Below are 14,367 nucleotides of genomic sequence, written 5' to 3' on the forward strand. Positions count from 1 at the left end.
TGGAGTATAAGCACTTGTTATTCCCTGATTTCTAAAATAAAAAACAAATTTATCACTGTGTGAAAAGTGTAGCCAGTTCATGTTTTCATTGAAATGTATATTTTCACATAGTCATGGTGCCTGGCTTTTTCCATGAAGTAAATTCACATTCTCATTTAGCCCAGCAAGTGCTAGATTTGGGATTAGGAATTTCACAACTGTTCTTCCCAGGGAAAAACACTGTCACTGGATTTTTAAAAAAATTGCAGTGATCTTGTAATTTGCTGGATAAAAGCTAGCCATATTGTACATTATTTGTTTGTTCATTTTATTTATTTATTTTGGTTTTTTGAGACAGGGTCTCATTGGGTAGCCCAGGCTGGCCTCGAACTTGCGGTGATCCTCCTGCCTCAGCCTCCTGAGTGCTGAGAATACAGCCATGCCCACCACCCCTGGCTGTTTGTTTTTTAAAGACATTCTAGCTTGGCTCTGATTCTTTTCTGTCAACATGGCTTACTTTGCAGAATTAACGTAACAAGTATTTATCAGATTCTTAGTACATGGCAGGACCTATGTGGGAGGCTAAATGTTTAGTCCTGAGCTGTATGTACTGGTTAGGTCTGTGTGTGGCTGATTATATGTCTTTTAATGCAAAAGAGTGTTTTGTGTATGGAGAGGAGTTTGTAAATTTTAGCTTATTAAATTCATGTATGTAATTTAATAAACTCATATATGTACATTGATGATAAACTTGGATAACTAAGTTTATGACGATAAATAGCAGTTCCATGCTTAGTCTAACCAAACACCTTAAACACCTGATAATACACATACAAGTAAAGGGACTATAAAACCACTAACACATACCCTTAAATCTATTCTAAAATATTAACATGGTAGGTGTGATGAATATTCTTTTTATTTTGTTGTATGTACACACACACACATAATGTGTCTCAACAGACAGAGTCTCACTATGCAACTCAGACTGGTCTTGAACGTGTGATTCTCCTGCATCAGCTTCCCAAGTGTGAGGATTACAAGTGTGTGTGCCACTATAGCCAGCCTGTTGTTAGGCTCACCTAATTTGATATCTTACTAGAATTTTAGTAATATTATGTTTAAGTAACATTTCCAGAAATAGTAATCTTTCCTAAAAATGAAAAAGAAAAAAACTGACTTACAAACAATGTCACAGTACCTGGGTGTTATTCAATTGATTATGAGATGCAGGTTAGAATTTAGTTGTTCCTCCCAAACAGATGAAAATTAAAATAATGGTTATCAGGCTAGTTCTTTTGTGTTAAATTTCACAACCCATTGAGTCTCTTAAAATTTTGTATTTTGAATGTCAGGATGCATTAGCAGTGTTGCCATCATAATATATTGATCTGATTTGTTAACATTCTTACAATTTTTAAAACTTTTTATTAGTATTATAACTTGTACCACATAACAGTTTAAGTTTTTGAGATGCAAGAGTAAGACCACACATTTATCTATGCTTTGAAAATTCAAAGACTTTTGGACACTCTTTGGTTATTGTGTGCTACGTACTGTTAGACTCACTTTCCATTTCATATTATACATGACTACAAGGGCTAAATTCTCTTTGTTATTGGTACAGTTTGTGCTTTTTACAGAATATAGAAAAATTTGCTCAATTCTTTATCAAAATGATGGCACCATTTTACATTTCTTTCAGCAGTGTATGTCTTATGTCTTCATGCAGAAGCCAAACCAATCATAGAAATGCTTTCTGGAATATTAAGTCAGGTTGGTGCCCACAGCTTAACAAGTCTTACAAAATTAGCTGAACAGTTCCCATGGCAAGTGTTGGATAGCAAAGCACCGAAACCAGAAGACACTGATAAGGAAGATGATGATGTTCCAGATCTTGTAGAAAATTTTGATGAAGCGTCAAAGAATGAAGCTAACCAAAATCTTTTCTGGTTTTTGGAAGCAGGCATGGACTAGATTTAACAAATCAGCTATGTGGTTCCGAAGTTTTACCAACACAGAGAACATCATCTGTTACTAGTTCAGTAATATAAATATTTTGTATGTTAATAATGCTGTTTGTTCAGCATTTTTCAGTCATTTGGTTTTGCATTTTGCACCTCCTACCAGGATCTATTCTTTTGGTCAAAATATGAAGTGTTGGTACAGTTTGAGGGTGTTTGAGGTTTTGATTCTTGGATTTTTGTCTTGGGGGGTAATTTTGGTGTCTGTATGTATATGTATGCTTGTGGGTGTATACACAATGGAGAAGAAATTTGAATACAGTTCTCTTTATCCTCTTCCTTCTTCCAGTAGAAATAAAACAAATCTTTACATTCAGTACTCCCCCCGCCCAGTAATACACAGAATTAATGAAAAAAGAGTTTCTTTGATTTCAAATCTGAAGAGATTTTCACTGTTGGAGGTTTGGTTTTAATTTGTTTGGTTAACTGCCATATTTTTCATATATTTCTCTGGGTTTAAGATATCTTAAGGGGAAAAAAAGCTATCTTGAGGAGCAGGGCATGGTACACAGCTGTAGTCTCAGCACTTGGGAGGCTGAAGCAGGAGGATTACCTTGAGTTTGAGGCCAACCTGGGCTGCATAATGAGTTCAAGGCCAGTATGAGCTACCACAGCAAGACCCTGTCTCAGAAAACCAAAAAAAATTTAAAAAGATGTCTTAAGATATTTTACTACCAGTCTCATGCTGGAGTAATGAGTCACTTATCTTTGATGTAGTTACCTTCGAGTCACTTGTCTGGTCAGACCCAGAAGAATTTTACTCTGTTAATTACTTTTTTTCTTTTTCATTTCCCTTTACAATGTTGGGGATCAAGCCAAGTGCCTCACACATACTAGGCAATTGTTCTTCCACTGACCTATATCCCCCTCCACCATCGTTCTTCCTACATGCTTTCTTTCCCTCTCCTTTTGGTCTTTAAGTGGCCTGGTCAGCTTTTGGTAATACTCTTCCACATCTTCCACCTAGCTTGAGAAAGATGTTCTCCTTAGAGAACATCTTTATTGTAAGATTTTGTTGCCTCATCTTGAGGAACAACAGTTCATCTTCAATTTTTTATTTCTGTTCGCTTTGACAGTTTGGTAGATTCAAACTGGAATAGCTAGCATGTGCTTGCTAATAATTTTATGCCAGCTTACCCTGTATCCTAGCTGTTCTCAGTAGCAGGTATAAGAATGCCTCTTTTTCAGCAAGGTTCAAACTGGGAATGTCCTTTTTTATAGAAGAAAATAGGGAAGAAAATGGGAAGAAAATAGTCCAGAGCCTCATCCTCCAGCACAAGTGGGCCTTCTGTGAAATGATAACTGGCCCTAGAAGGATTATTTCATTCCTACTCTTGGCCTTGAACCTACCTCTGGGTTGGATTTTATTATGCAGCTGCTCACAGAAACCTCCTGCATGCTTAGAATAATGCTTTGCAGGGATCACTGGTAAAGTACACTGGTAAAGTATTTATTTTTTCACCTCCTTTCAGAGAACTTGGAGGTAAATTGCATTCATTCACCCAAGTTTCCCTCTTGCTGCCTGATAAAAGCTTGGATTTTGCATATCAGCATTTGTTACAACCAATATTTTAGGATAAGATTTAGAAAGTCTGTCATTTCCTGGCCCATCACCAAACTACAGTTTAACCTTGCAGCATATCAACTTTTTGTTTTTGAGCTAGATATCTTTATTTGATATCTAAAGTGCAAGACCAACAATTTAGCTGGGCACACACCTGTTATCCCAGCACTCTGGGAGGCTGAGGCAGGAGAATCACCATGAGGCCAACCTAGGCTACATAGTGACTTCAAGGACAGCCTGAACTACATAGTGAGACCCTATCTCAAGGAAAAAAATTACTGGGAGATCTGTAGACATGAAGGCAAACTCATGTTTTTTTTTTATCCAAATACTTCAATTTATTTTATAAGTCTGATTTCTCTGTTATGTTTTGTATAATATATGGACTTAAAATAACAGTAACAAAATAACTATAAAAAAGAAATATAAAAAAAGAGATTACATGAAATCTATCTCACAGAGTTTCTTTTGGAACCCAGGGTTCTTTTGATTACAGTTTCAAATCCATTATTCTATGTAATTAGAATATGTATAGAAGAGAAAAAATAGAAGTTCTATTGGTAAATCATTTAACAACAAAATTAATTCCCACTGCTCAAGGCCTAAAAGGAAAATCTAGAAAATGGGGAGAGAAAATGGGTTGTCTCATTAGATTTTATTCAGGACCTATTATTACCAATTTCATAGCTTGACCCTTGAATTGGATTATAGTATTGCTATGATTATTATGTTTATAATATTACAATTTATATTTATAATGTGTCATTTGGAGCTGAAATTTCTCATGATTACTTTAGCCTAGGAGCAGTAATAATACTTAATCAAAAAAATACTTAAGCAAAGAAAATGTTTTGTCTTTTTTGTGGCATTTAACAATATGTAGTTCATCGCTTCTCGGCCTTTTGGCTAAGATCAAGTGTAACAATATGTAGTTGAATCACATGTGATTCTTGTATGATCGATACATCTTGTTATGTTCAGTTTAGTAAATAGCCAGAAACACTGAAAGTTTCATGTAAAATATATTCTGCAAATCATTAGAACTTGATTTAAAACCTGATTTTTCTTTTTCTATTTTTTTTTTAATCAGTATATGCTGGAACACATAATTTTCTGTTTTTAAGAGGCATATGGGTTCAGGACATGGGCTTATTTTCACTTAGGTAAAATCAGTCAGAAAAGAATGTCTCCATGCTAACAGCTCCTTTCTTTCAGACAAGAGGGAATTAAACTAATTTCTTACCACTCAACCAATTACATCTCTATTTGAAAGGTGAATCGGCTTCTTGGACCATTTGTTTCATTGAAACTTGGATCAAAATCTCTCTTAAAGTCAGGGAGAAAAACACTCCTAAAAGATTATTAAAGCATAGATCTTTCACTTGCTTTTTAATCAGGATGGTCTTAAAGGGGAATCCAATGTACCAGAACAGAGGATTTTTTGTTTTTCTTGGATTGTTTTTCCTCCCATATTCTCTTATTCCCCTCTCTTAACTATTTCCATCAAGCGCTGCTAAGTGCGTGCCTTCTATTCTCCAGGTGTTGGTAATTCTGAGGTGGAATTTAGAGGTCAGCAAACTTGGGTGCTAAAGGAGAATCTCGTCTTTGTTTCAGTGACTTCTACCTCAAATGCAGCATGTAGGCGAGAAACCCTGAAATAGAGGTAGCGTGATTTTTGTCTGGAATAGAAATGGCATATAATTGTTATGTTCGTTTCCAGATGTTGCAGATGTTTCTGAAATAATTTATACCCACCACTATTTCAAAATTATGGTAGTTACTAGGTCTGCTGCGTCTACTCATTTAATATCCAAAGGAGGAAAAAGTATGTTATTAGATCACAAACATTTTTTCTGAAATGTTTTATAAATATATTTTAATATAATTTGTGTCTTAACAATATATTTTATTTTATGCCTTTAAAACATCGTGAGAATGGATTTCAAAGGCCTACTAAGGCTGACAATAAGGTGCATGTGACAGAAACATCAAGAACCTCTAAAGGAGTTGTTTTCAAACTTATTAGAACTGATTTCTCCCCTTAAAAATTTGAGGTGAAATTCACAGAACAATGAAGTACTTTGGGACGTACAATTTAGTGGCATTTAGCATAGTCATGATATTGTGCAAGCATTTCTTCCTTCTCGTTTCGAAATGTTTTTATGGCCACAGGAGCACATCCCATGGCTGCAAGTATCCTTCTTGCTCTCTCTCCCAGTCCCTTGATAACCGCTAACCTGCTGTCTCCGTGGATTTGCCATGCCTAGATATTTTGTATAAAAGGAGTCATACAATATGTAACCTTCTGTGTCTGATCTCTTTCACAATATACCACTTTTGATGTCCATCCACATTGTAGAATGTATCATGCCTGTTCCTTTTTATAGCCAAGATTCCTTGTCCATACACATCACAGTTTGTTTATCCCACTCAACCACAAAATGACAAAGATTATTTTAAAAGTGGATAATGGACCTAAATAGAAGATTTCTCTGAAGATTATATAGAAATGGCCAACAAACTCACGAGCAGATTTTCAATTTCATTGATCATTAAGGAAATGCAAATCAAAATCACAATGAAATACTGCTCCCCAGGATTGTTGTAATAATTTTTTAAAGACAAATAAAAAATAACAAATATCTCCAAGGACGTGGAGAAGTCATTTGGACAATGTGAAACTGCAGAGGACTATAACACTGATTATGCCCAAAGCAGGCTGTGAAGAGTTAACCTGACAACTGACTTGTTTATAGAAGTGAGTCTGACTGAAGAGTAGGAGCTGTGGTCAGAGTAACTCACACCCAAATTTCGTTCCCACAACCAAAACCTCCTGACTAGAAGGACAGTGTTCTAATTACAACCATATATGTTGTCTATTCCGTTCCCAATTCAAGAATTCTTTGTCTTGTCCTTTATGAGCCTTGTATACATTAATTTCCATAGGAACTGCACATATCTGCCTTTACCCCAATTTACTGCCAATTAAAGTCAGTGCCTGGGACCGGCCAGGGCCTTTGTTGGTTGCACTGGCATTGGTCGTCCTGACACCCTGCTTTCTTTCTCCTGGTTCTGCCTTTTAGTTTTATTTTTCAGGCCTGTGTGGTATACTGGGCAGGGTACTGGAACCTAACTGCATGGTTCTCTGGTATAAAACAGTGTACCTGAAAAGGAAAAGTTTGGTGGTTCCTCAAAAAGCTAAGCATAGAGCTGCCAAGTGACCCAGCAATTCCACATCTAGATATATACACAGCACAAGGAAATGGAAACACATGTCCACACCAAAACTTATACGTGGATGCTTACACCAGCATTATTCATAACAGCCAAAAGATAGGGACCACCCACATGCCCAACAGTGGTGAATGACAAGCAAAACTCTTTCCTTACGTCATCTTTTGTTACAGCTTCATTTTTCCAAAATGAGCTTGATAGATAAGACCTACTTCACTCAAAAATTTAAAAAATCAATATAATATCGATTGTATAAAGAAGACATAAAAGAAAAGCATTTTGTAATAAAATGATGTGCTCTCTGATATGCAAAGGCTCATGCATCGGAACGCGAGATGTATGTATTTGTACATGTGCACCTGGGTGGAGAATCACTGTGAATTGAGCTATAAATGCAGAATGACACAATGACTTAAATACCACACGCATATTAAGACACTGCTACAGCGACTTTGTGCTTAAATATAACATGGTATTTGTTTTTAGGTTGAGATCATTTTTTAAAAACATCTTTCACCTCGATGAATGTCTGGTAAGACATTTGAGAACAGCACAATACACACACAGCCCCACCCCACGTACAGCCATCCTGAGTATTATGATGATGGGGGGGACATACGTAACTCCCAACATGCTGAGTTCATGTTCCCCAAAGTCAAGAAGGAAATCTACTTTTTGTACAGGGAATTGAACTCAGGACCTTGCGCTTGTAGGGGAGGCACAGCACAAAGAATGAATTCTAAGGAACAACAAGGGTTAAGAGTCGGAAAATTTATTGGGAAATAAGAATGGTGTATAAGAACAGCTCCTGAGAGACAGGAGGGGTCCCGAGTGGGTGCCAAGGAGCCCACTTCTCAAAGGTAGTTTTACAGAGCAAAGTCACGAGGGGTGGGTCAATGTGGGTAAAAACTAATCAACCAATAGGATTATAGGTACAGTCGCTTAGGTAATATTGACCCAGTAGTAACAAGGGTGTATGTTAAATCCCCGGCCCTCCTACTCAACCTCCGTTGTTCTTGGAATTCATTGTTCGATTTTAGAGAACAGGAACTCGAGTTTCAGATATCTAGCAGGTTTGGGAGTTGCATCTATTCCCCCTAGATCAATCTGATGGTGAAAAGTTAGGGGGGAAATGTAAAACAATATCACTTCAAACAACAAAACAAAATTCATAGTTTGCTGCTCACCTCTGAGGTGGAGCCAGCACAGGTGAGGATTTAGAGATGCATCATTTACTGTAGCTTTTCAGGGGTCAGCGTATTGCCCATCAGAATTCTCCTTCTCACTTGGACCAAATATGAATTTCACTCATTTGGGGTACCCAGAGCCTTGTCCTAAGATAGTAGCTGAACAGTCTTGTCAGATTGTCAAACACACAAAAAACTCCCTGCTGAATCTACATGCAGGTATGTAACAAGTGGAAATAGGAGGTCTATGAAACAGAGAAAATGATTACCAGTGAGATCCCAGCTCATTCAGAAACTCGTACTCTTTATCTTTAAAAGTCCTTTCATTGGAAGCTAAAATTAGTTTCTATTTAGTAGCATTGTATGTTAAAGATAATTTTTATATTTCAAATAAGGTATTGAGAAACTCCTCTAAAAAGGGCCTCAGCATTTCAGCCATGGTTATTGGGGGTGGGCAGTGAGGACAGGAAGTGCAATCCCATGAAATGAAAATTAGAAAGGACCTTCGCTTAAAAATGAAACTAGAAAGTTATTTTCTTTTAGGGCTTAAAATACTTCACCTGCAGGCTCTCCTTAATTTGAGGGTTTGTGTTGAGAAATCTGCCATGATTCTGATGGGCTTTCCTTTGTAGGTGATTTATTTCTTTTCTCTAACTGCCTGTAGGATTTTGTTCTTCTATTGGGTTTCTGGGATCTTGACTATTATATGTCTAGGTGCAGATATTTTTTGATCATGGCTAGTTGGAGTTCTGTATAACTAACTTATCTGTGTGTCCAATTCTCCTCTGTCTGGGAGGTTTTCTACTATTACTTCTGTGAACTGTTTTTTATGTCAATTGTGCTTTCTCCTGATTTTTCGTGGACTCCTGTCAGTCTTATATTATTCTTCTTTGCATCCTCTAGCAGCTGTTGGATTGATTTTTCACAGTCCCTTACTATCTTTAAGAAATCTCTTGTTTTCCTGGTCCTTAACTGCAATCCTGTCTTCTATATCTGATATTCTGTCTTCAGATTCTCTTAGTCTGCTCTGGATGCTTGCAGTGGAGTTTTTAATCTCCTGAATATCTGTTTGAATCTGTTTCATGGATTCCATTTCTTTCTTATGTTGGGTGATCATGGTTTCCATTTCTTTCTTATGCTGGGCATTCATGGCTTCCACCATGTTTTTGATCTCATCTATTTTCTTATCTGTTTCTGTTCTAGAGCCTCTAATCATGTCTTTCACTCTGCTCACCATCTCTGTAGTTATCTGGGGGATTATTTCTGCTTTGACTTTTTTTTAAGATTAAAATGATTACAATGAATAATTGATAATTTGAAATAGGAAAAGGTCCAAAGGTGTAGGGGTGGTGGGAGGGGAAGGGGAAAGGGAAGAAGGGAAAGGAAAAATTATGAGAAAAGAAAAAAAAATGGAAATGAAATCTATGTAAAAAGGGAAGGGTGGAGGGGGTGAAGAGCACACACGTATTGGGGTAAAATATAAGAACCAAGATACATCATGTACAGGCACAAGTGCCCAGTGATAAATGTAAACGTATTGTATACCTAAAATGTATTAATAAAAGAATTAAAAAGAAAAAATAAATAAATAAAATTATTTTCCCAGGAGGAGAAAAAAAAATGAAACTAGGTGAAATGCTCTGGACAACAGTAACAAAGAAGGGGCCCTGGGACCCCTGAAGAGTGAGGCTGTCCAGGGCCCCAGGGGAACCCAGGTCCGCTTGGCCAGAGAGGACTAGGGGTTCCAAGCCCGGCTGCAGGGAGCAGACATGCCTGGCCCCACGAGGACAGCGACAGGCGAAGAGCACAGCCACGGGGAGCTGCAGACCACGCAGGGGGCCCACACGTGACCCAGTCTCGGGGCTGTTAGGAGACCAAAGTAAAACAAGGATTTTCATTTGATAAACAAAGGAAAATATTATCAATGACCTTAGAAAAGGAACCAAACATGTTTTAAAAATTTAAACTATCAGTTCGTTCATTTTTGAGATGTCTCTTGCCATCACTGTTTTTTTTTTTCTTTTTCTTTTTAATAGATTTTATTTTCCCAGAGTTCTGGGCTCACAGCAAGGTTGGGCAGAGTATACAGACTGCACACTGCCTTTCCAGGACCAGTGTCTGAACCGCAGTCTCACCCTGGAATCCACATCAACGCCTCCTCCCATCGGGTTCCTTAGCGTGGGCGGCCCCCTCCTGGTGCTGTGTGTGTTACAGGTGTGGACAAATGTGTAACAATGCACACTCACTCTGACCTTATCCCTCAGAGTGGTTTCCCTGCCCTGAAACCATTTCTCTTCACCTGACAGCAGGGACTCTCATTCATGGCGGATTCCTCCTTGGTCTGGATTTTAAACTCTCCAGGGCGCCAGGGTGCTGCTGAATAACCCCATACCTATCAGAGTCTCAGAGCCCTCTTCCCTGAGAATCCTACTGGTGAGAGCAGTTTCGTCATCAACAGGAATTCTCTGCAGTTAAAAATGTTTGGTTTTGTGAGACAAGGCTTTGCTGTATATAGCTCAGGCTGGCCTCGAGCTAGTGGCAATCCTCTTGCCTCAGCCTCCCGAGGGCTGGGATTACAAACTCACACCACTGCACCCTAGTTTCTACATTGTTTTAGACACATCACATCCCAAGGCAAGTTTACCATTTTACCTCTGAACTTTCTCACCCATCTTTATTTTCTTGTACCTGGGAGTAACACCACATAGACTTCTAGTTATTTCTGCATAAAAACTCTGCAAGTTTATTTTCTTTTCCATCACTGTCCCACTACTTCCAAACCCAGTATTCCTTTCTTTCTACTGCCAGAACGGGTATCTGGTCAACTGGTAGCTGAAATCTGGTCACCAGCTATACCTGGCCTCTTATTTCCTACTTCGGTCCATCTTCCACATGAGCTTCGTCCATTTTTTCCCAAATCATATATTTTAGAAAGTCAGTTCTCTACTCAAGGCTCTCTAATGGTCTTGTGCTTGGTAAAATTCAGCAAGGTTACTTAACCACTTTATGTATGTCTTCATTTTCCATTTTGCAAACTAGAATTGAGACATCCTTGCTCCATGATAACAGGAAATGTCCATGAAGTAGGCCCAGTGTTAGACTCCAGATGCCTAAATTTCAAAAAATTATATATTGTATTATTTTTATTACCTTCAAAAATTCATATTTAAGACCAGCAAAGAAGCTAACCTGGTTTACCTATTATTTTACATCATTGCTATTACTCTTAATTTTGATGCTCAAATATTTAAGTAAATTGTAAAGAGTAAAAGATGGCAACTTAAGGAAGTGTAAACATTTATTTTTGCAGTGCTGGGGATTGAACTCAGGGCCTTGGACCTGTTAAGTAACCTCTCTATCGCTACACCTCAGGTTGTAAACTTATTTAATAAAATTCATTTTTCTTTTCTAAATGTCTGATAGCTTGGCAACATTTTAGAATGTAATTCACAAAATAACAAGTTAGTGTCAAGATTTGATTTTAAGTAAACATTCATGTTCTGAAATGCTTAATGTTTTTATTAGTGTCTTCCAATCTGGCTGCGCTTAACTGTCAATAAAATGTGTCACCAGAGTTTCAGAAAGGCATTGGCAGGAGGATCCTCAGAAATGTGTACACGCTGGATTCTCCCGATGATACCCGCAAGCCTCAGGAAACCCTGAATGGCGTTCATTTGCGGAATAACTCTCCAAGAAAATTCTTTCCACGATTTTCTTTAGAAGCTATTGCTTTTAATGTCACGAAGCAATAATATGCCTAAAAATCAGACACCTGGAAAGTTTGGTTTTAAGAATCAAACATCATTAGAAATAGCCCACAATCTCACTAGGAATGTGTCATCATCAAAGGTTAAACAACCCAAGAAGCCTCCCCCGCACCCCTCAAGAAACAATGCAATCGCAGCAGCTCTGTGCTATGTGCCCCACAGAGCAGCTCTCCGTCTCAGCGGGAGTCCATCTTCCCGCGTCCTCCTCAAAAAGCCACAAGGGTTGAGAGACCTTTCGGGGTCTAAGCTGAGTCTAAGCGGTGCATGACCTCGCCAGGGATCTCCTCTGGAAGCTGGTGGCCAGGCCCTGGGCGCAGAGCGGGAAAGGAGGCAAACCCCATTCGCAGTCCGCAGGCTGAGCGGAAAGGACGCAGCCCGCGGGCAGCTCTCCACCGGCCTAGGGCTACTCCCGCCCCAAGAGCTTCCTCCACCGTCAGGGTGTCCCCAGACGGCCGCGGCGCGCAGTTCGGAGTCCGGGCCGGGCCTCGCGAGGCCGCGCTCCGCAGGCCCCGCCCAGGTCCCGGCGGGCCGCGGTCCCGCCGTCCGGGCCGGGGCGGGCGGCAGGGGGCGCCGTGCTCAGGGTCGGGCCCGTGGTCGCCATGCGCGGGCTGCTCGGGCTGTGCCAAGCGGTTGGCGGGGGGCGCGCGGGGGCGCTGCTGGCCGGGGCGGCCCGCCGCGCCATGGCCGGGTTCTGCGCAGAGGAGCGCGGCCGGCCCGGCTCGCAGGACTTCCGCGTCTTCTTCAGTGAGTCCAGGAGGGGCCGGGGACGGCGCGGCGCCGGGGTAATGGCCTCGCTAGGGCCCAGGCCGGGGCGCGGGTCCCCTGTACGCCAACCGCTGCAGGGCGGGCGGCGGCGGCGTGGGGCTCGCGGCCGGGCCACGCGTGTCTGCGCCCCGGCTCGGCTCCGCCCCGCCCCGGGGGCGGCCTCGGACGCCTCCCGCCCCGCGGCCCAAAGTCGGCGGCCGGGCTTCCGACTGCGAAGCGGGCGCTGCGCCCCGGCCCGGCCCGGCCCTGCCACAGTGCGCGGTGCCCGGCGTCACAGCCGGGAGCGTGCCTGGCACGTGGGGACGTGGTGCTCGCCCAGCAGGGCCAGGCGACCCCGAGTGCCGTGCGGCTTCCTCGCCGAGGGTTTGCCGCTCCTCCCCGCTGCAGTCTGGCGGACGAAGTCCCGGTCCGCGAGGAGCCCCGCGCTGAGAGCGGAGCGCGGTTGCCGGGACCTGATGGGGCCCAGGGCCCGGCGCTGGGCCCGGGCAGAGCGTGCCCGATTCTGTCCCGGACCTGTGGGTACAGACGCTGGCCGCATTTCACCCGAAGGTCGGCTGAAAAACAGCAAAACCCAGCGTGCAGGAGGCCGGGGCCTGGGCCGGGCAGGGGGCTGCTGCTGCTGCTCCTTGACGGTGGCCTGGCCGTGACCTTGCGGCTCAAGGACAGTCCCGGGCCGGGGAGCCCTGGGCCGTGGTGGGCCTCGGGCTTAGGCTCTTGCTTAGCTGCAGAGGTGCTTCGGCCTCATGACTCTTCTGTCCCTACAGTGCCGCGATTTCCCCTCCATCCCCAGCAGAAAGGAGGGGAGAGGTGGTGCTGAGACACTAGGGGAGCTGCAGCTGCAGCCGGACCGGAAGGCGCGGGGAGGCAGTTCCTGGGCCAACCGCCAGGGGTGCTGGGCAGGGACTGTGTCCCCGCTGGCGTGGGACTCACCACGTGACTATGACTGCGCACGCGCGAAATACAATACATACGCGGAGCGTAGGCGAGGCGGTGCTGGGCTTGGGGTGCTTGGGGTGCGGCCCGCGCTGGCTCGTGTCGCCCTGGAAAGCAGGCCGGGCCGCTGTGTGACGAGTGGAAGCCTTCCCTGGGTATCCCAGGTCTGAGATGGCGGTCCCCTGTGAGACAGCACATTTCTCATCTTCATCCCTGCCTACAGTCTCTTTACTGCCATTAAGAAGAATAAGAATGATTTTTATTTATTATTATTTTTTGTGGTACTAGGGATTGAACCGAGGGCCTTCGCATTAAGTTACATCTCCAGCCCTTTATTTTTTATTTTAAAACAGGGTCTGGCTAAGTCGCTAAGTTGCCCAGCCTGACTGAAACTTGCAGTACTCCTGCCTCAGCCTCCTAGAGTGCTGGGATGGTAGGTGTGTCACCAGGCCTAACCTAATGATGTTTTAAGTTGGTGCTGAACTTTGTATGGAGTGTTTTGAGACTGGATGATTTAGTAGCCTGGTTGGTGGAGCATAGCTCGGTGACCGGCACGAGGAGCCTCCTGAGTGTCACTCTGGGTGTCAGCCAGCGTCTGGGAGCAGCTGTGTCGTTGGGGCCTAGACCGAAGTCACAGCTGTCAGTGTGGACAAGGCCCGGGGCGGCCCTGTGTGGACCAGGCCGGCACAAAGGGCTCTGGCATGGCCGAAGTGAGTACACGTGTGGATGGTCGGTGCCATCCACACTTGGTGGGTATTAAATGTACCTGCTTTCCTTTTACCTCTTGACTGCGTGTCATCAGGCAAGTTCTTATCTTTTAATTCGGTGAAAGGTGAAAGTGAAGGACTGTGTTTAAAACTGAATTTTTTTTTTTTGGTACCAGGATTGCACTCAGGTCCTTGTGCTTTTGAGGC

General features: G+C 42.6%; 1 protein-coding gene across 2 annotated transcripts in view; it reads left to right on the top strand.

Annotated features, from left to right (window-relative positions):
• The first annotated feature begins 12,196 nt into the window (after positions 1–12,196).
• The window catches only part of Ppa2 (inorganic pyrophosphatase 2), a 71,781-nt gene continuing 69,610 nt past the window's right edge, over positions 12,197–14,367 (top strand). Inside the window, exon 1 of one of the 2 annotated variants that reach the window (XM_013066073.3) lies at positions 12,197–12,499. In XM_013066073.3, coding sequence (XP_012921527.2) covers positions 12,355–12,499 — 145 coding nt within the window. In that variant the 5' untranslated portion in view covers positions 12,197–12,354. The remainder of the gene's footprint in view (positions 12,500–14,367) is intronic. The other variant, XM_021245402.2, reaches the window with a different exon arrangement.

This window comes from Heterocephalus glaber, unplaced genomic scaffold (genome assembly GCF_053883595.1).
Source record: "Heterocephalus glaber isolate CG9 unplaced genomic scaffold, H.glaber_assembly_v1.0 deba00001688, whole genome shotgun sequence".
In the NCBI taxonomy this organism is placed as follows: domain Eukaryota; kingdom Metazoa; phylum Chordata; class Mammalia; order Rodentia; family Bathyergidae; genus Heterocephalus; species Heterocephalus glaber.